This window comes from Pleurodeles waltl, chromosome 4_2, assembly GCF_031143425.1.
Source record: "Pleurodeles waltl isolate 20211129_DDA chromosome 4_2, aPleWal1.hap1.20221129, whole genome shotgun sequence".
NCBI classification, from domain to species: domain Eukaryota; kingdom Metazoa; phylum Chordata; class Amphibia; order Caudata; family Salamandridae; genus Pleurodeles; species Pleurodeles waltl.
The window spans coordinates 606,041,590-606,064,555 of NC_090443.1; the positions used below are offsets into that span (position 1 = coordinate 606,041,590).

At 45.4% G+C, this 22,966-nt stretch overlaps 1 protein-coding gene across 1 annotated transcript in view; it reads left to right on the top strand.

The window, feature by feature from the left end:
* Positions 1 to 2,494: 2,494 nt before the first annotated feature.
* LOC138293125 (putative ferric-chelate reductase 1) overlaps positions 2,495 to 22,966 on the top strand; it is a 99,597-nt gene continuing 79,125 nt past the window's right edge. The window contains exon 1 of the mRNA XM_069232151.1: positions 2,495 to 2,611. Coding sequence (XP_069088252.1) covers positions 2,534 to 2,611 — 78 coding nt within the window. The 5' untranslated portion in view covers positions 2,495 to 2,533. The remainder of the gene's footprint in view (positions 2,612 to 22,966) is intronic.

Genomic DNA, 22,966 nt, shown 5'->3' on the forward strand with positions numbered 1-22,966 from the left:
AATGAGAATAAACAGAGTCTTGTAAGGAGGTAGAACTATTGAACAAATGTAGTCCTGTGGAAGGTAACGCCGACAAAGGCCCCCCTGAAGGCGAAAAGGGCCCTTTACCTGGTGCTCGGTTCTACTGCAAAAGTTTGGGTCCAAGTTGGGCAAAGTAAAGTCTTGAAAGCCAGTATTCAACGAATCCACCACCTTTATCCGAGCACCAGGTTCTTGGGGTGCTGCCATAAGCTGGTTCATGGAGGAAGGGTTAGCAAGAAACAGATGGGAAGAGGGGGAGGGAAGAGGAGTCTGCGTACCAAACAAGCTTTGAGAAATCTGGGAACTCTGAATATACTCTGTAATTCCTGTTGGAGAGAACAGGGTGGCTGGCTCCTCTGTGTCCCTCCCTAAATTTTTCTCCACAGGGCAGACATCTTTTAAGGACATTTTGGGCAGAGATTCACTTAACTCCATCCCCTCTGATAAGCCCACGGAAAAATCCTGCTGTGGATGGAGGAGAATGTAGTGGCGGACAATTTGAGCAGAGTGTTTTCTTCACCCCAAACCATGTCTCTAAGCCCTCAGGTGTTTTCTCCGATTTCTCTAAGATGCAGAGAGCCCTTCACAGATCTAGTTGCTTTAACAAGGTGTTTCCACTACAGCCTCCTCCCTCAATGGAGGATTCCTCATTCTTCCCATCTGCCACACTAGCAATGTAGTCTCCTACCTAGTAAGGCCCACGGTGTGGCTTCGCAGAAACAATATTGGCCTTCCTCCTGTACTCCATCCTTCCCTACCAGAGTGTGCACGAACAGCAAGTAGAGTGATGTTCGGGTGGATGATTAACGATGTCAGCTATTGATCTTGAAAACAAGACACGGCTCTACTATTGAGTACTGTGGATGTGTGTACCTCCAACTTTCCCTCTACTCTGTTACCCTCTCCTTGGGATTTAACTGTAGTATCTACCTGCAAAGCAGCTGTGATGAGGAGGAGGCCCATGAAGCGTAGGTGTGAATGTTTCTACGCCGTCGTCTTGAGGGTTTAGACAGACTCTCTTCGGCAAGAAACTTGAAGCAAAGCATGCGTCGACATTGGGTGTGCTTTAAATAGGACCGCACCCCGGCCTTGCCCATGAATAGCCCCGTGGGCGTGCTGAGCTTAGTTCACACGAGAGGGCCCAGGCCTCGCACGTGAGGAGCCCTGTGTGCGTGCAAACGTACATGAGCGGATGGCCAGAGTAAACACGTGGCCAGCAGGCAATAACAGCAAGAAACCGGTTACAGGCTGATGCAGTGTGGATGTAAGTCATTAATGTTAAATGTTGGCAACAGAAGAGGAATAAACGGCCCACAAAACATAAATACTGCAATGGTATATAAACACTAGAATCCACCTGTTATCCAGGAGGATGATGGAATGATGTTGTGTCAAGTGCATGTGCTCAATATGGACTAAGCACAACTGCTGCCTGGAATGGGGGCAGGAGAGATCGTGACACCATCCTCTTAGAGCAGTGGGTTGCCTAACTGTACACAATTTGGCCATGTCAGTTGGGAAATGGAGGGAGTGGACTCCAAAGGAGAAGGGCACCAGAGCTTTTAGCAGAAATCAGTCTGTGTTCTAGATGCCCCTCTATTCTAAAATCCTGCTCATGGCATTGGATTAATTTCAAAGAAGGATGTTCTTCTAGGTCTTTAACTCCGGTGGAGGGTGAGATACTCTCTATTTAACAATCCTTCTAGATGGCTTTCTGAAGCAGTTGACTGTAACGACATTAAGGGCTCGATGGGCAGCAATTAACAAGTTTAGGGACACTTGGGGACTCTGACAGATACCTTGCTTTGGTAGCTAGACTACTAAAAGGTTTTCCTTTTTCTAGACCTCCCTCTAAACCTACTGTCCCTCCGTAGGATCTACCGTGGCATTACCTACCTGGCTCCTTCACCCTGTTCCTTCTGTGTCCATCTCTCACTCGCATACCCCCCCCCCCCCGCCCCCCCCGCGCCTTACAAGCTAGTATAGTACAGCAACTATACTGATCTATGTTTGTGGCGAATTTGTATTGCTTACCATTGCTCTCCTCGTGTACAAGCCAGGGAACAATATATGAAAAGGAGAACGTGATACGATCGGGTAGATGGTGACCGGCAGCACTCATCTCTGCACTCAGAAATTAGGTCACCTGTTGACAAGTTTCCTACAGGAAATTGCCTAGAGTGCACGTTTCATTTGACTAGATAAGTACATTACCTGATTAACAACATTAGTCGTTTTTTTTTTAATATTTTGCCTTTCTACCCAATGTTTTATTTGGTTCTTTCACTGAAAGACAATTGTCTTCTTACAGTTTCGCTGAGGGGGCTATTTTAATAGCACTTCGTGCACTGAATTAACAGTTATGGGTGGAGTTTTCTTGGAAAGCTTTGAGTACTCGTCGAAAGATGCACAATTAGGTTTGCAGGAAAGAAAAGGTGTTTTCTCCAGGGAGATCGTGCTCCGCTAACGAGAGGTTGTCACGTGGCCTCAGGAAGTTCACCTGGAGAAAAACATGATTCAGTTTTTTTTTCTCTACGCTCAGAACATTTCCTGCAGCAGACAGCAAGGGCTCGTGGAGCGGGACCGCAAGGTAAGTGCGCAACAATGCAGATACGAGCTGGATGGATATTCTCCAGGAACTTTATCTTACAATAGGTGCAATATACAACTTCTAGTAGGGGGTTTGCATCTTTTACTTGCACTGTTTCACTATTGTTTCGTAACACATCAATCACGTTTGCAATGTATAGTCGGCACATTAATTTCTCCATAGCTAAAAAAAAAAAACCTCTTAAATAATAGTTTAAGGGCCCCGAAACTGCATTCTGAAGCACGCCCTCACTCATTCGATGTGAATTGAGTGTAAATTACACTTTATCACAGTTAAGGTGTTAGCTTCGCAGGATTTCGGAAGTTGTGTTATCAGATAAAAACTCACCCGCACGTGCTTTTCTATTGATCTAACCACAGCAAAACTCTTTGATAGTTTGGGGGCACCATTTCATTTAATGTTCTCCGACGATTTTAAATCGGTTACGGTCCTATGCCTACCTTTCACTATTAATTGCTTTCAGTAGGTTTGGTTCCATTAATTTAGCTGAAATGAATCAACACTACAAATACCACAGTGCATTGGAATGGTAAATGAAAGCCCCAAAATGTATAATTGTGTGTCTGGCCACATGATGTAGTCTGGTACTTAACTTTAGCGTATTTTAATCCATTTGGTATTATTGAAGATGTGAACAAATGAATGCATTTGGGAGCCTGGATTTCTGTTCTTCAACCAATTATTTTAGAAGATAAATTAATAATTGCTTTGATCATTTGTAATTTCTGTTCTAATTGTTTTGTCCTCCCGAGGGACCCTGTACAACCGGTCTTTCTAGTTTCTATCCTGTACTGAGAGTGAGTTATTTCTGAAGGACCCTAATGGCTCTTTTGTGTCGCTTTGTGTTCCTGGATCTTGTGGATTTACAGGGCGTTCACATCTTTGATGTGCTTTACAGTGCATGGTGTCATCTCCTCTAACGTACCCTGCACCAAGGGCGTGTGAATAGTTTCCAATGAAAGACGATGCGAAACGTTAGGTTTCAGTGAAACCTTTGGCGATGGTAAAATACGAAGGGAGCTACGGTGTCTATGTGCGTGATGTTTTTCAAACATACAACAAAACGTAACTTTCCAATACGGTGACATGCTGTGTTTGAGTTCTAACTCCTTTACTACTTTCTGGAGTGTGTCTTAACTGCGCACGGTTGGCACCTTTAGAGAGACAAGTTGAACAAGGGAATGAAATAGTCGCAAAACCTGAAATACCAATGGTGTTGGACCTGGCCCTTTTACAGGGTCATTCCCCAGACTTTTTGCTTTTTGCCTCCTTATTTTTCTGACCTTTGTTGGCTGACATGATTCTGAGCCCCTTTTCACTGCTAACCAGTGCTAAAGTGCATGTGCTCTCCCTTGTAAAATTGGTATGATTGGCTTATACCTAATTGGCATATTTAATTTACCTATTAGTCCCTTGTAAAGTGGTATCCCTATACCCAGGGCCTGTAAATTAAATGCTACTAGTGGGCCTGCAGCGCTGCTTGCGCCACCCACTGAAGTAGCATTTCAAACCTATCATGGGCCTGCTAGCGCAGGGCCTGTGGGCGCAGTTTTCTGCCACAGGGACCTGGCATCTACATTTACTTGCCAGGCCCAGAACTCCCCTTTTACTACATGTAAGTCACCCCTAAGGTATGCCCTAGCTAGCCCTACGGGCAGGATACCTTGTATGTAGAAGGAAGGACATGTGCCAGGTTGCGTGGCCTGTCCTAGTAGTGACAAACAGCCTAACTTGGTGTTTCGCTGCTGTGAGTGCTGCCTTCTCATAGGATTGCATTATAAATGCCCTGCCTTATGTGTAAGGGGTATTGTCTGATTTATGAGGGGTAGCGTAGGCATGTTTGGTATGGTTGTGATGGTGATAATAAATGCTGCTTACTTGTGTGGGTATATTTTTTTATTACCATTACAGAAATGCCACTTCTAGAAAGTGTACATTTATCTGTGCTTATGACTCTGGTGTTTTTGCAGCTTGACTCTAGTCCATGTCTGGGCAGACTGACAGTTGGGGCTTTGTGCATACTTTTCAGTCAGCCTGTACACAGGGAGGGTGGAGGTGTCACAGAGGTGCATCTACATATTGTATAGTCTTCCTGGGCTGAGAAGGGAGAGGAGGGGCACACCTGCATTTGTAAAGGCTGTGCCCTGGCCTCGCACAATAGGATCATTTACCCCCCACTGATGTTTGGAGCCTGTGCTGGAGGAGAGAAGGGGCACTCCCAGAACCAGTTGTAACTGGTTGGAACCCCCTCCCCTCCTCTTTGACAAAGACACTGTAAACTGAGTATAAGTACAGGGGAAGTTTCCCCACAATTTGGACATTCTTTGAACATTCTTGGAACTGGACAGAAGGCTGCTAAGATGACTCACCAGGGACCACCATGGACTGCTGCTGTTGTGCTGACCTTTGACCCACAGGAGGAGCTGCCACTGCTTGCATCCACTTTTGGGCTGGCCTGTAGCTGGATTCGGTAGCCCTGTGCTCTGTCTTCATTTCTGTACCCAGAGGCAGGGTGCCGTGGCCCCTGAACCCTGCCACGAGGAGTGCTGCTGGTGACAGAAAAGCGCCTAGAGGAGCACTTCCTTGGGCTCCCTTGCGCATCCTTCATACTTGCTGGAAGAAAATAAATCACTGCTGCAGCCCAAGACACAAGTGTTGCTTCGTGTGCTTTTTAAAAGCGCGCCTTGAACGACAAAATTACCGTCGCAGCCCGAGTACATATTTTATTATTGGAGTGTGTCGCACTCTATCCTGTGCCCCCAGGGCACCCAAAAGGAGAAAAAGAGGAGTGAGTGCACTCCAGCCGTGCCCTCGGGGCGAAGCGCGCTTCCAGACGTGTCCCCAGGGCACCAGCCGACACCGTTATTGGTGTCAGCTCGGGAGGAAGAGAGGAGAGCGGCTCGCGCACTGTGCCGGTTGCGGCCGCCCTCCAGAGCAGGGGGAAAGCCTCATCGGAGGCCCCTGCTCCAACGTATTTGCCTTCTCACAGCTGCCCGAGGACGCGGGCAGCTGTCTATTCCACGCAGGGCACGGGGGGCGGATGGGAGTTCCTTTTCCCCCGGCCACTGCCTTAGGGTCGCGATCGCCCTGTAATTTAACATTGGCAATTTTCAGTGCCCCCCCTTGAGGTAGGGCCAGTGGAGGCCTGTGGACCTTCCCCCCCCCCCAGAGATCGCGGGCCCCAGGAGGGGCCCATCAGGTGAAATAGAGAGGGTGCCGACTGCCCCTCTCCCTCAAGGGTTGAACGTGGCCCTTGTTTTGCGCACAGGAGCGCCGGGGGCTCTACCTTCCTATTCTTGGCACTAGCAGTGTCTCTTTCACCAGAAACAGGTACTTTGGCTTGAGCATATCTAACTGTTCCTTTTAACCCCTTCGCTGCCAAGCTTTTTCCCTCTCAGGTGGCAGGCCTTTTTTTGGCTATTTGGGGCAGGTCACGCTTAGGCTCTCATAACTTTTTGTCCACATAAGCTACCCACGCCAAATTTACGTCCTTTTTTTCCAACATCCTAGGGATTCTAGAGGCACCCAGACTTGGTGGGTTCCCCTGAAGGAGACCAAGCAATTAGCCAAAATACAGTGAACATTTCATTTAAAAAAAAATAAAAAATGAAAAAAAGGCCTACAGAAGAAGGCTTGTGTTTTTTTTCCCTGTAATTGGCATCAACAAAGGGTTTGCAGTGCTAAAATCACCAGCTTCCCAGCTTTCAGGAACAGGCAGACTTGAATCAGAAAACCCAATTCTTCAACACAATTTTGGCATTTTACTGGGAGATACTCCATTTTTACGATGTTTTTGTGTGCTTTCAGCCTCCTTCCAGTCAGTGACAGAAATGGGTGTGAAACCAATGCTGAATCCCAGAAACCTAAACATTTCTGAAAAGTAGACAAAATTCTGAATTCAGCAATGGATAATTTGTGTAGATCCTACAAGCGTTTCCTACAGAAAATAACAACTGAAATAAAAAAAATATTGAAATTGAGGTGAAAAAAACAGCAATTTTTCTCTACGTATTACTCTGTAACCTTTTCCTGCAATGTCAGATTTTTTTAAAGCAATATACCGTTACATCTGCTTGACTCTTCTGGTTGCGGGGATATATAGGCCTTGTAGGTTCACCAAGAACCCTAGGTACCCAGAGCCAATAAAGAAGCTGAACCTTGCAGTGGTTTTTCATTCTATACCGGGTATACAGCAATTCATTTGTTGAAATATAAAGAGTCAAAAATAGGTATCAAGAAAACCTTTGTATTTCCAAAATGGGCACAAGATAAGGTGTTGAGGAGCAGTGGTTATTTGCACATCTCTGAATTCTGGGGTGCCCATACTAGCATGTGAATTACAGGGCATTTCTCAAACAGATGTCTTTTTTAGACAATGTCTTATATTTGGAAGGAAAAAATGTAGAGAAAGACAAGGGGCAATAACACTTGTTTTGCTATTCTATGTTCCCCCAAGTCTCCCGATAAAAAATGGTACCTCACTTATGTGGGTAAGCCTAGCGCCCGCAACTGGAATTGCCCCAAAACACAACGCGGACACATCACATTTTCCCAAAGAAAACAGAGGTGTTTTTTGCAAAGTACCTACCTGTAGATTTTGGCCTCTAGCTCAGCCGGCATCTAGGGAAACCTCCCAAACCTGTGCATTTCTGAAAACTAGAGACCTAGGGGAATCCAAGACTGGGTGACTTGTGAAGCTCCCACCAGGTTCTGTTACCCAGAATCCTTTGCAAACCTCAAAATGTGGCTAAAAAAACACTTTTTCCTCACATTTCGGTGACAGAATGTTCTGGAATCTGAGAGGAGCCACAAATTTCCTTCCACCTAGCGTTCCCATAAGTCTCCCTATAAAAATGATACCTCACCTGTGAGGGTAGGCCTAGTGCCCACGACAGGAAATGCCCCAAAACACTATCTGGGTACATCACATTTTCTCAAAGAAAACAGAGGTGTTTTTTGCAAAGTGTCTAACCTGTGGATTTTGGCCTCTAGCTCAGCCGGCACCTAGGGAAACCTACCAAACCTGTGCAGTTTTGAAAACTAGAGACCTAGGGAAATCAAAGATGGTGTGACTTGCGGGGCTCTCATCAGGTTCTGTTACCCAGAATCCTTTGCAAACCTCAAAATTTGGTTAAAAAACACTTTTTTTTCTCACATTTAGGTGACAGAAAGGTCTGGAATCGGAGAGGAGCCACAAATTTCCTTCCACCCAGTGTTCCCCCAAGTCTCCCAATAAAAATAGTACCTCACTTGTGTGGGTAGGCCTTGTGCTCGCAACAGTAGATGCCCCTAAACACTATCTGGACACACCAAAATTATCAAATAGAAAACTACCTGTTTTTGTGGGGGGAGGGGCACCTGCGTTTTTGGTTCTGGGCTCAGCAGCCATCTAGGGAAACCTACCAAACCCAGACATTTCTGAAAACAAGACACCTGAGGGACTCAAGGGAGGTGTGACTTGCGTGGATCCCCCAATGTTTTCTTACCCAGAATCCTCAGCAAACCTCAAATTTAGCTAAAAAATCACATGTTCCCCACATTTCTGTGTGGGATCACTGCACTGGGACAAATTTCCTACCACCCAACGTTCCCCTTAGTCTCCCGGTAAAAATAATACCTCACTTGTGTAGGTGGGCCAAGTGTTTGTGACAGGGAAGAGCCAAAAACACATCAAAATTGAGGCGGAACCAAAGTAGGTCCAAAAGGGCAGTTTGAAAAAAAAAATTTTTAGGCTGACAAGTGCAGCAGAAATTATATCGGTATAGATGAGACAATGCTGGGAGGTAGGAATTTTGTGGATTCCTGCAGATTCCGGAAGGTTTCATCACAAAAATGTGGGAAAAATGTGTGCTTTCCAGCAAAGTTGCAGGTGTGCAGGGCATTATGGGTAAGGAAATGGTGCAGGTGCATGTGAAGCACACCACCCTGGAATCGACTAGATGTTTAGTTTTCAGATGTGTCTAGGTCTTGTGGATTTTTTCTACATGGCAGCGTCCCAAAATAAAAGAAAAGTGCAGCCCTCACCATTCCAAGTGGGACGATTTTGAGAGTTACCAAGCTCTCATGGCCCAAATGTAAAACAAAAGCCAAAAAAATAAAATGTCCTCTTGCTTGCCATGGGATAAGATGTTTTAGTGTGCGGGGGAGAGCTGAATGACTGTTAGCCACTTCAGTTCGGGTGGGGGCATAACCAGGCCCATACTGGTTGGTAGCCACCGCCCCACTATTTTATTTTTGTTGTTTTTATTCCCTGGCATCTAGTAGACTTTCTGTCCCCCGGGGGTGTGGATCGGGGGTAATTGCCCAATCTGCCCACTGGTGGGCAGAACAACTTTGGCCCCATTTATTTTGGGTCGGGGTATGGCCATAACCCCAATCTCTTATTTTGAAAAAAAATCTTCCCTGGTCTCTGGTGGGCTTTCTGCCTCCCTTGGGGGCAGATGGGCATTCCAAAAATAGGCCAATCTGCCCCCAAGGTGGGCAGTTATGGCCAACAGTAATGTGCCCCCATGGGGAGCGACCCTTGCCCAAGGGGCTGCCCCCCCAAAACAAAACACACACATACACACACACACCCCAATCCATTGTGTCTAGAGGTTTCTGCCCCTTAACAAAAGTAGGCCGATCTGCCCCTAAGGGGGGCAGAAATGGCCTAAATACAGTTTGCCCCCAGGGGAGCGACCCTTGTCTAAGGGGTCGCTACCCATACATAAAAACATAAATTAAAAAAATATATATATCCCTGGTGTCTAAAGGTTTCTGCCACCCTGGGGGCAGATCTGCCTAATTATATTAGGCCGATCTGCCTCCAGGGGGGCAGAAAAGGCCTACAAATATTTTGCCTCCCCTGGGGATTGGCCCTTGCCAAAGGGGCCGCTCCCCTTATGAGTTAGTATAAAAAAAAAATAAAAAAAATCCCTGGTGTCTTGTGGTTTCTGCCCTCCCTGGGGGCGGAAATGGCCTAATAATAATTCCCCCCCCCGGGCGCGACCCCTGCCCAAGGGGTCGCTCCCCAAACAAAACAAAAAATTGTTCCTAGTGAATTTCTGCCCCCTGGGGGCAGAAATGGCCTAATAATAATCCCCCCCCTCCCCCGGGAGCAACCCTTGCATCGCGATCAGGCAGCAGAAATGCTCAGAGAGACATGAAAGGAGAGGAAAGGCCTTTCCACTCCTTTCATGCCTCTCTGCCCCCTCCACGTGATCGGAGGAGAAATGCTTTTGCATTTCTTCTTCGGTCGGAGCTGAGCTTCCAGCGCCGGGGGGAAGGCCTCTGATGAGGTCGCTGATGTCATCAGACACCGCGGGGTGAAAGAGGAAGCGATTCCCCTTCCATCTCTGCCCAGGGGAGGGGGGTGCACGGCCATCTGGGGGAGCGCTAGCGCTCCCCCAGGGGCCCATAGCCGGACGAGGTGGTCTCGTCCTCGGCACGGGCAACCGGTGCCAAGGACGAGACCACCTCGTCCGGGGCACCCAAGCGGTTAAAGGCCTTTATGATATTTTCTATGACAAATGCCTTTATGAATTTACTGTGATTCCTGACTACTGCTTATGTTGCAGAATCCTGAGTACTTACGTGATCTAATGTGACAACTGCTTATTCCTGCAGAGTATTACTAACTTGTGTAACGTTCTGACAACTGCTAAGGTAGCAAGGTATTACTGACGTGTAATGTTTGGTCTAATTATGTTTTGTGCAATACAGTTTATTTTTACATAGCTCAGTGTTGTGTTTACTTTGTGGTGTATATCTTGCGTCACATGTGTTGTGCAAACGCTTTACACATTGCCTCCGGGTTAGGCCTGACTGCTCGTGCCAAGCTACCAAGGAGGTGAGCAGGGGTTATCTTGGACGTGAAACTCCCTTGCCCTGACTAGAGTGGGGGGGTCTGCCGGGCTTAGTGCATACCCTAGCCAACCAGAAACCCCCTTTCTAACATATGGTAAACAACAGTATCCACGCCTATGCTACCCAGTAACCACCTACGTTTGCCTTTTACCCATTATATGAAAATGTGGGGGATGGAAGGAGGGCCTTGGACATAGGCAGTGCACAAGTCAAGGGTACAGGCGGGTGACAGTGCATACTCAACCTTTTCACAGAGTGGACACTGTCCACCCTGCCAAGAAGTCTCAAAGTGTGACATTTTGTCATCTTCTGATGAGCTAAACCATTTGTTGCCATACGTCTCGTGAATGCTGCTCTAGTCTATCAACCAGAATATGTTCTTAATAGAAGAAGTGGTCTCACACACTAATAGTGTCATGCTTCATCCTTGCCCACCTCTCCCCACCCTGGTAGGACAGTGTCACCATGTCGGACTCAACATCTTGGTAAAGCCTAGACCAGAGGGAGTTCTTATATAAAACAATACTGGATATAGTCAGGGATCTAGATCTACGTAAAAATACCTCCTGGACTACCGGTGTTGCTCACCTTTATGGTGTCCAAGGATATGACTAAAAACACTCTAGCATGGTAATCGAAGCCTAATTACCCTAGCTGTCTATTCTCGCCAACATGTTTCTGCCCACTTCATGAGCCTAAAGCAATCTAGGGCTTTCGTCAGGGCTGAGGATCCCTATAATCTAAACCCAAGGAACAATATCCAAGGGACAAACAACCCATCAGGATCTACCTGAGTGAGAATCAAAAGATGGAAGTACCTAAACACCAGATAAAGGAACACAGAAAACTGAAAAGATTTGTCATGAACCGTATCTGCTATTGGAGATAGTGAACAATGGACTTTCTATTATAGTCTTACACTACACACGTGAACATGCACAAGTGATGAGCACTGCAAACTGGTGTTTTACTAGTGACTGAAGACACTAATATTGGATGTCTCTACATCTCTTAGAGAACATTAGAAGAATCTATGTAATATATACATCCTAGCTTGCTAATGGAAGAGTAACCTACCCTCTGTTTGGGGCTAAACTGCTTCCAGTCTGGAGCAAAGGCAATGTCCTTTTAAATCACACACTAGGGAAAAAAATAGAATTTGAAAAACTAGACCTACTAGGCGTCCGGTTTATGTCAGTAACAAGGCTTGGGTTAACAAACTAACTATGTGACTGAATCAATGGTGCCTAATAAGAGAGCCTCGATCCGGGTTCTCCTGTTGTCACCAATGTCCCCCTTTGTTGCTTCCCACTGTATACTTAACTTGAAGCAATGTGAAATAGATAAACCATCCCACTGTGATTAAAAACATAGGGAATTATATGTATTTGTACCCATCCCGAGAAACTATATTTTGTAGTTGAAGGTGGAAGTGGCTGGCTTCTTACGAAAAATCAGATTATAAACTTCGACCTCGACCTTCACACCACCCACAAGCACTGTGCCACCAGAAGTGCTTGCCTTCAAAAAAGCTGTCAACTATGAGATTGACAAACATAAAGATGCACTACTAGGTGTTTTTCACAATATAAGTAACACAGAGATGCGAGCACTCTGTAGATTTTCTGCTGATAGGGACATTGTGATAAAATCTGCAGATAAAGGAGGAGCAATCGTAATAACGTCTGTACAAATGTATCATGATGAATGTTTGCGGTTCCTAAATGATACCCACAATTATAAACGTCTAAACAGGGATCCCACCCCTGACATTAAGGAAGAAATAAGCTTTGTGGTTAACAAGGGCCAGAGCATGGATGGATGGATCATAAAACAAGAGGTCGTTTTTTTTTTTATTACAGACCGCATCCAAAATGCCCTATTTTTACATACTTCCTAAAATACATAATAGGCAAAAACCCTTCCCTCCTGGAAGACCTATAGTCTCAGGAATTGGTTCAGTGTTGGAACCTCTATCACAGTTTTGTGACAGATTATTCAACCATTAGTAAAGAAGATACTCACCTAGTTACAGGATACTAAGGATGTTCTAAACTTCTGGAGAATATGAGTTTAATGAGGAGAATGCACTTTTGATTAGCCTAAATGTTGAATCATTATACACCAACATTCCCCAGGAAACAACCCTTGAAGTAATTGAAGAGATACTCAGTCAAGTACCCTGGGAATCCTAGGATACCCCCTGAATTTCTCCTAGATTTAGCACATCTGCCCTTAACTCGTATCTGCTTTGAGTTTGGATGAGAATACTTATTCCAGGTACACGGGACATCCATGGGAAATACCTTTTCCCCTAGTTTAGCACGTCTCTATGTCCATGCCTTTGAAATAGAAGATGTCTTACAATCCTCCAATCTACTTTTGGAAAACATCAGATTATGGAAACGATACATTGATGATGTCCTTCTGATCTGGAAAGGCTCCAGAAGTGAAGCACTGGAGTTTGCAGAATGGTTGAATGCCCTCAATCCCCATTTAAGATTCACCATCAACATCGGCAGAAAATAACTGCCCTTTCTGGATTTACTAATAGAAGCCAAGAAAGGCCGGCTAGTAGCAGAGGTATAAAACAAATCAACAGACAGGAACAACCTACTTAGGTCTGACAGCTTTCATCCCTACTCTTTGAGAGAGAATCTACCAGTGTGCCAATTCCAAGGGCTAAGAAGGAACTGCACTGACAGACAAAAGTATGATAAACATACTGCAAAATTAACACAGAAATTACAAGCGAAACACTATCCATCACACTTGATCAAACAAGCATACCAAAGAGCTTTGAACAATAATAGGGAGCAGCTACTATAATCTTACAAAAAACCCACAACAGAGAAGTTGATCTGCGTTTTAACATAAAGGTGGTCATTTTGACTTTGGCGGTAAAAACCACCTACTGCAGCGGTGACGGCCACCAAAATACCGCCACCGCGGTTATCATCCGTCTGCCATAATATGAGCACTGCCGGACTTCCGCCACAAGAAGGGCGGAAATCCAACAGTGTTCATGCTTGCGGATTGTAGTAAGGTGGCGCTGCTACCACCAGCACCCCATGCCATTAGAATGCTGCCAGCCGTATCATGACCTGTGATACGGTCTGGCGGTGTTCTGCTGGCGGGGCGTTGCTGGCGGTAGCAGCGCTCCTTCCCATTCTCTGCCGGAAGACGTCCTTGCTAAAGGTAAGTCAGGCTTCCGACAGGGGAGCGGGGGTGGCAGGGTGGGGGGTGGCAGGGTGTGTGTGTGAGTTTGTGCATGAATGTGTGAGTGAGTGTGTGAATGCGTCTGTGTGTGTTGTGTTGTATGCATGAGTTAAAGCGTGTAAGAATGGTGAAGTGGGTGCCTGTCTGCATGTCAGTGTGATTGTGTGTAAGAATGTGTGCGAACATGTCTGAAAGTATGTGTGTATGCCAGTGTATGTGAATGTGCGTATGCCAGTGTGAGTGATTGGGTGTATGCATGGTGCATGTCTGTGGGTGTGTGCATGTATGGCGGGTGGGAGGTATGTGTGTTTGGATTGGAGGGGACGGGGGTGTGTTTGGATCAGGGGTAGGGGTGGTGTATGTGACTGTCAGGGTGAGGAGGTTAGTGTGTGTGTGGGGTTGGGGCTTTGAATGGAGGGGGGCGTCAGGTGTGTGTTGGTGGGGTGGGGGAGCCATCTACCGGTGACAGGGAAGGAGTTCCCTGTCACCGGTAGGGCCTACCGCCATGGTTTTCGTGGCATTGCTAACACCACGAAAACCATGTTTGGAGGCAGGCTCATAGTGCCACCAGCGGTACTGTGCCGGGCTGGAAATTGATATCTCCGGCCCGGCGGCTGATACTCCCATGGCGGTATGGATGGAGAAGTGGCAGATAGGCTTCAGCCAACCCCCCATTCTCATAATGTGGCAGTATGTACCGCCAGCCTGTTGGCGGTATTACTGCCACATTTACGCTCTCCGCCGGGGTCATAATTACCCCTATAGTCCCTTATCAAATCACTTACAAAAAATTAACAATAAGAAGTGGAGGGTCCTAGTCTCAGGAGGCCTTCCTTTTGAGCAACCCATGCATGCCTATAAAAAAGCCAGGAGCATAAGAGACATAGGGGGTCATTCTGACCCTGGCGGTCCATGACCGCCATGGCGGAGGGCGGCGGAAGCACCGCCAACAGGCTGGCGGTGCTTCCTGGGCTATTCTGACAGCCACGGTCAGAAAAGGGGATCCAGCGGTTTCCCGCCGGTTTTCCCCTGGCCCAGGGAATCCGCCATGGCGGCGCTGCTTGCAGCACCGCCATGGGGATTCCGACCCCCTTCCCGCCAGCCTGTTTCTGGCGGTGTCCACCGCCAGAACCAGGATGGCGGGAACGGGTGCCGTGGGGCCCCTGGGGGCTCCTGCACTGCCCATGCCACTGGCATGGGCAGTGCAGGGGCCCCCTAACAGGGCCCCATAAAGATTTTCAGTGTCTGCTTTGCAGACACTGAAAATTGCGAGGGGTGCCACTGCACCCGTCGCACCCCTTCAACTCCGCCGGCTCCATTCGGAGCCGGCATCATTGTTGAAGGGGCTTTCCCGCTGGGCCGGCCGGCTGTCTTCTGGCGGTCGCCCGCCGGCCCAGCGGGAAAGCCGGAATGGCCGCTGCGGTCTTTTGACCGCGGAGCGGTCTTTCGGTGGGAACCGTCTGGCGGGCGGCGACCGCCGCGGTCAGAATGACCGCCATAGTGGTCTGCACATGACCAAGAAAAACTAAACCTACCACAGGTCAACAAACTTTCTGGAACCTATCCCCACTGGCACGTCATGCACCCTGTGGGAACTGCAGTGTTTGTCCTTGCACTAAAAAGATATCAAAGTTGGACCTCAGTCTCAAGACCCCATGGTTGCTGAACAATTTCTCCAATTGCAATAGTAAAAATGTAATCTATATGATAAAGTAGCTGTGTAACCTAAAATATATAGGCATGACCACCAGGCAAGTAGGAACACATGTCTGCGAACATAGAAGCATGATATGCTGGAAACACGACTGAGCAAGACTCACGAATCATTACATCAAAATGAACCACGCCGCTGATGATATTGAGTGGTACGTGGTAGAGAGATTCACAGAGTCAAAACAGAATATGAGCCAAAAGTTGCTGTGGTGCGAGCAACAATGGGTATGGAAGCTTCAAACCAATGTGAATGGCCTTAACAATGAGGTGCTATGGCCATTATTACAAAAGGATTAGAAGTTAATAAAGGGTGTAGGATCTTTAATGTAAAACCCACCCACCTCCCTCTATCTCCACCAAATGCACCTCTTAGAGCTCAAAGAGCGAGGTACTTGCAGGTGGATCGTGTGATTCAATTAACAATCATAAAGACCCCTGGAAATATCCTTCGGACTACCTCAAATTATTCCACACAGTCCTTTGAACGGCAGTCAGCACATTACGAAGCACTGTGTGATTTAATTGGGGGACTGAGCAGCCTGGACTACAACTTCCATCATGCCTTGCGTACGGAGGTAGTCCGGCTTCAAACTGGTGCCGCCACACGGGCGTTGTCCAGCGATACACTCCCTGACTAACAGGGGACTTGAATATATGAAGATTGCCTGGCCGAGGCGCTTCCGCTAACTAATCTTTCCTCCCTCCTTTGGTTGGGGAGGAAAGAGAACGCGTCATCTGTTATCTGCACACACCAGTTGGCACAACTGTGCAAATTATGATGTGCAGCCGGATAAGTGGCTGCCCGGCCTAGACATCATTTTTCCCGCTCCTGCAGGGAGTCTTGAAATATGCTTTCCGACAGTATGGATAGTGGACAAGCGGCTGGCAGCAATGTTTTCTAGGTGATATCACATGATGAGCCTTTTGACGAAGTGAGTACAGTAGGAGTGTGGTGTCAACGGGTTCGTCATATGGTCCGAGAGAGTTCTCTTGGGACCTAATATTAAGTCGTGCTGAAGATGTTAGAGTGTGACTTCTTCTAAACAGATAATTCCCTATGTTTTTAATCCCGATGGGATTCTTATCTATTTCGCATTGCTTCAAGTTAAGTATACAGTGGGCGCTACTATTAGCAAAAAAGGGGGATATTGGTGACAACAGGAGAATGCGGATCGAAGCTCCCCTATTAGGCACCTTTGAATCAGTCACATAGCTAGTTTGTTATCCAAAGTCTTGTTACTGATATAAACCGGAAACCTACTATGCCTAGTTTTTCAAATTCAATGTTTTCCCTAGTGTGTGACTAAAAAGGACATCACCTTTGTTATAGACTGGAAGCTTGTTACCCCCCAAAGAGTGGGTAAGGGGTTTACTCTTCTCATAGCAAGCTAGGATGTATATATTAAATAGATTCTTTTAAGGTTCTCTAAGAGATGTAGAGACATCCAATAATAAGAAGTTAATGAGAATGCTATTGTTTTCAATCACCAGTACGACACCAGTTTGCAGTGCTAATAACTTGTGAATGTTCACATGTATAATGTGAGACTATATTAAAAAGTCAGTTTTTAACTCTCTCCAATAGTAGCTAGGATTCATGACAAATCTTATCTGTTTTCTGTGTCCTTTTATCTGGTGTCTAGGTACTTTCATCTTTTGATTCCCACCCAGGTAGGTCCTGAGGGTTTTTTAGTCCCTTGGATATTGTACCTTGGGTTTGGATTATATCGATCCTCAGCCCTGAGGAAAGCCCCAGACCGCTTTAGTCTCATGGATTGGCCATAAAATGTTTGCGGGAATAGACAGTTAGGGTAATTAGGGCCTGATTACTGTCCTAGAGTGTTTTTAACCATATCCCTGGGCACCACCAATTAAGGTGAAAAGCACCGGTAGTCCAGGAGGTATGTTTAACTTGGATCTGGATCCCTTATTATATGTAGCAGTCTGTTTATATAAGAAATCCCTCTGGTATAGGTTTTACCAAGAGGTTGAGTCTGCCCTGGTGGCACTGTCCTACCAGGGTGGGGAGAGATGGTCTTGGATCAAGCATGACACTATTAGTGTGTGAGACCACTTCTTCCATGAAGAAAATATTCTGGTTGATCGACTAGAGCAACATTCTCGAGACGTATGGCGACAAATGGTTTTGCTCATCAGAAGTTGACAAAACATCTCACTTTGAGACCTACGCCACCCCACTATTTGTGGGTAGTATTTTTCAGACACCAGGACACATTCAGCAGCGTCTGCACTTTGTCCGTTTTTGGTCTCAGCAGAAGCAACATGCATGAAGCAAGGGGGCTTTGTTACTTTAAGTTCCAGAAGGGGCAAAAAAATGGGCTATCAAGGCCTCCTTTTGTTCAAGTTTCTTGGCTAGGCTCTATCTGAAGCCTCTCAGCTCCATGCAAAGCAATGGAAGGGAAACAAAAGCACACAGCTTGTTACAGAACACAGTGAGGGTTACAAGGTATTAGTCACATGTCCTTCATAGCACATCCTGCTATATTCCAATGGTTACAGTTTATGAACTGCAAGTAACAAAAGTATCTCTGTCTTAAAAGAAGTAACCCACTTACTCATCTACATAAAATAAGTCTGCTTTCTGTGCATTAAATGTGGTATTTTGAAAGAGACGTATTAATCTAAGCTACTTTGATTCAAAACTGGGACTAGACAAAACACATATCTCTTCAGCAAATATGTTAATGCACAGAGTTACCATACCATTATTAGTAGATTTACCGGTCACACAAAGATCTCTGCAACAGGTGCCTTATCCCATTAGATATTTTAAATTTTGCAACCAATTAAGCAGAACAGATTTAGTGCCACATTTCTCCTTGTTGCAAACTTCTTTGTGGCAGAGTTTAAAAAAATAAATCTAGAATGATATTGCGTCCGGGGTTGCGTCATTTTTTTGGCACAACCCCAACACAAAATCAAATTTGTTAAATATTATAAGGTGCTTAAATGTACTCATGATAGACCTGCTAAACACACCTGTGAGGTCTTAAGCTCTGATGTCACTTCTTGTAATGTCACTACCTGTGAGTTATGGGTTGTCATGCCTCTGTGATGTCATTTGCCATGATGTCACTTGCATACTGCCTACGTTGTATAGTCCCCTCTCTTTAATTTTTTTAGACGTTTGACCAGGAAATAGGTAGAATTCAGATTGTATGTGTGTTGGAAATTGGGCTTTCTGTTTGGCAGTGTTATGCACCCTTTCCAAGCAGGAACCGCAATCCTAGTCAGGGTAAGTCAGATACACCCTAGAAGCTAACCTCTGCTCACCCTCTGATGACTTGACACAGAACAGTCAGGCTTAACTTAAGAGGCAATGTGGAAAGTATTTGTGCAACACTTCAAAGAGTAAAACAGTGAAAACACTACACAAAAATAATCCATACCAGGTTGGAAAAATAGAGCTTAATTTAATGAACAAAGCAAGACCAAAAAAACAAAAATTCATTCAATAAGTGGAAGTCAAAATATAAATTTTTAAGGAATAAATGAAACTGTAGTGCTTAGAAGCTAAAAGCTCCAACCAAGGCTATCTGGTCATGCTAGACAGGGTCAAAGTCCAAAACCGTGATAGAGCGCAGGCCGGCTACAAGACCCACGAAGGGCCGGCTGAGCAAGAGCACCTTGGTCCCTGAGATGCTTCAGTTCTGAGTGGCGCAAGGATGTTGATGCATAGGATCAGGGCTTGCGCTGAAGAAAACAGTGAAGAAACATGTTGCCGTTGATCCGGAGGATGAAGGCTTGTGGTGAAGAAAACAGTGAAGAAATATGTTGCCGTTGATCCGGAGGATGAAGGCGATGCATCAATTCCAGGCCATGCAGAGGGGACGATGCGTCACGCAGTCTGCAATGCGGCTCTCTAATTTTTGCAGCAGTGACACTGTCATTGGCGGTGCAGTGTCCTAGATCCTCACATCAGCAGTGATATGGTAGTGGGGTGTCAACGGTGAAGGCAATATGTCCACAGGCTCTAGCAGGATTGTTGGAAGTCTTTTGTATCCCTGAGACTTCAGAAAACAGGAGGCAAGACAGTAAGCCCTTGAAGTCACTCTGGGTTCATGTGATGCAAGTGCAGTCTTTCTCACCCAGGCAGGGGAACAGCAGGCAGCAGGGCAGATCAGCAAGGCAAGAGACCAGCTAGGCAGGGATCCATCAGAGTAGCAGTCCTTTAACCAGCACAGCAGTCCTTCTTCCTGGCAGTCTTCGCAGGTCCAGAAGTGTACTGATTTGGTGGGGTAAGAGACCCAGTTCTTATACCCAGTTGTGCCTTTGAAGTGGGGTAAACTTCAGAGAAGGGTCTTTGAAGTCTACTGAGGTCCTTTCTTCCCAGCCCTGGCTACAGACTATCAGTAGGGGGTAATCAGCCCTTTGAGTGGTGACAGGCACTGCCTATTCAGGCGTGTCAGCTCTCCCCTCCCTTCCTGCCCAGGAAGAGCCACCAGAATGCAGATGAATGCCCAGACACACCTACACTTCCTGAGTATGTTGCTGTCTAGACAGAATGCACTAAGTGTAGCTGTCACCCATTCCAGACATGTTTTGGGGACAGGCTGCGGGCACACAGAGCTGTAAGAGCAGAAAACTGCCCACTTTCTAAAAGTGGAATTTCTAAAATAGTATTCTTAAATCTAACTTTACCCTTTACCAGTAAAAATCATAACCATTCCCGTGATATTAAACATGACCTAGCCACTCCTTCTCAGTCAGGAACTACAGCTTAAAAGTGTAATAAGGAATTTTCAATTATATCTTATGAGAGGGTTAGGCCTCACAGTAGTGAAATACGAATTTGGGAGTTTTTCACTACCAGGACATGTAAAACTTAAAAGTACATGCCCTGTCTTTTACATACTGCCCTAAAAGCTACCTAGAGCGTACCTGGGGGGTGACATATGTTTAATAAAAGGGGAGTTTAAGGCTTGGCAAGGGGCTTTAGATGCCAAGTCGAACAGTAAAACTGCACATACAGGCTCTGCAATGGCAGGCCTGAGTCATGGTTAGAGGGCTATTGGAGTGGGTGCCACAGTGAGTGAGTGTTTAATCTACAGGCCCCGGGCACAAGTAGTTCACTTTCCTAGGGACTTATAAGTAAATTAAATGTACCACTTGTGTGTGAACCAATCTTACCATGTTTTAGGGAAGAGAGCACAAGCACTTTAGCACAGGTTAGCAGTGGTAAAATACACAGTGTCGGGAAAGCCAGCAAAAACGAGGTGAGAAAAAGAGGAGGAGGAAGGCAAAATGTTTGGGGTGACCCTGCAGAGAGGGCCATTTTCCAACAATGTGCTATAAAATAAAACATCTTGATAGGACATAAGAAGGTGACCAATTCAATATAGTGGGCAGACACCAACACTAAACCTGACATCTAATCCTGACATTATCACTTTACCTAAATATCCTGGAACAATTAATTTCAAATCTTGGCAGGGCCCACAATACATTGCCATTTTCTGGGAAGGTAGGCTCTTGTTCTTTCTATCAGAACCACTGCCCCCCCCCCCCCAGATGTTGTTTAACAAGGAAACATGTTTTTTTAATCCTGACCTCTCCAGTTGGCTAAATGCTCTTTGGAATTCAACATTTGAAGTTATTCATCTATCCCCACCTTTTTGTACAAGATTGGGAGTATTTATAATCACCTGAATGGGATATTACCTTGGAGGATGAGGGCTCACTCCTATGGAATATTCATCAAAATCAAATGCAGAAGTAAAGTAATAGGATTAGGAACAAGCAGTCATGCTGAACAATCTTGGGTATTAAACTAGACAAAATTGTTTGATTTTGGGCAAATAATACTCTTCTCAGTGGCTCTGTCCCCTGATTTGGTGATGTGTGCGCACTTTAGATTTATTGGAAGAAATAAACAAAGGCCATATTAGAAGCCTGTGCTCCAAACGTGGTTTGCTTCCACATATTCATAGTTTTTTATCCACAGGTCTCCACATTCCTTATTAACATATGTAAAGGCGGCCATGTCCCTGAAGACGCATTGTGCAGGACTAATCTCCTATGCTGCAGGTCCTCCCTCCCAGTCACAGACAAGCACCTCTTTCACAGCTTATTAACGGCTGATGCATTAATTGCAGACCATCTGCAAGGTAGCTGGAGGTGTGCCATTCGACAGAAGCAAAAAAGTGAAAGAAATGGAGTAAAACAGGAAGAGGGGAAGAGCTTTATGCTGTTTTTAAAAGAAAAATTGGGCACTGAAAATTCATCTTATGAAGATTTATATCTCATCAAAATCTCATTATACATGAAGAACGCCAAATTGCACAACTTTGAGAAAAAAGATTTTCTTTGCAGTTGTTGGTTGTGGTTCTCTGATGAAATTTCAAATAAAAGATGCTGTATGAAGCAAAACCTATGGAATGTTGTTGTTCTGTAAATAAGGATTTGCATTTGGATGTATCCGGTATGAATTTCTTTACAACTTAAAAATATTACGTAGACTTCCTACCGAAGAAATATCATTATGCCCTTCATTGCGTGGGATCTTTAATGTCATTATGGGGAGTATTTATGGGGTGATTAATGCCTGTTGGTGTATGGGGCCAATACAGTTTACTACTGTGTGGGGCCTTTGAACATTTATCAAACTGAGGTTTCTGATGTGTATCCTGGCTGGGATCACTGGGACACATAACATATGCAGAAATTGATGGCGGTCTTGCTAGGACCAGTTATGCATGTACTGTTTGTATCTTTGCATGTCATCAACTAGGTCATTGATGAATGTTGCTGTTAGAGAGCACAGATACATTAATGTCTAGGGGGAAAATTGATATTACATTTCTGTTTGGGGTCCTCAATATGTTTTGTGGAATCACAAGCATGCCTCTCATGCTAGTAAAACAAGCATTTGCAATGCAACAGGTCTCGCCTTAGCGAGAGTTTGAGCTGTTGGTGTCGTAAAGCATAATGACACCCTTGCATTTGGGAACTTATAAATATTTAGCCATGCAGCACATTAAGCCTTTATCAGAAATAACTGTGTTTGTGCATTCCTTCATACAATTGCCATTAGACTGTAATGGTCTGAACAGCCCCTACAGAGCACCACAGTAAAAATAGCATATTGAGGAAAAATAGTCATATAAACATATATTCAGCCCCTAGCGGGCATAATCACATAAAAAATAATAATAATGATTATTGCAGTGTAAGCATATAATCAGCCCCTTGAGGGCATAGTGTTTTACACATTTTCTGTCCTAGCAGGCCTTTTAAATATTTAACTGTGGAGTCAGTGACACAAAGGTGCTGTGCCGTAGACGTCACTACTGGTCGTGGCTAGATGTTCCTGTAGAATCTAAAACAGAAGATGTGGTACCACTAATAATGGCTAGATGTCCCTGTTGAGCCAACTGAATAAGTAATGCCTTGGAATCAATTATCTTTTTGAGTGAAGGGTAGTGCATTACATATTTGCAGGTGGAACATGTCTCTCAAAATATTAATGCCAACAAAGCCCTTATAACACAAACTTCTTTCTACTATAGAAACAAAAGCTTCAGCTATGAGAAA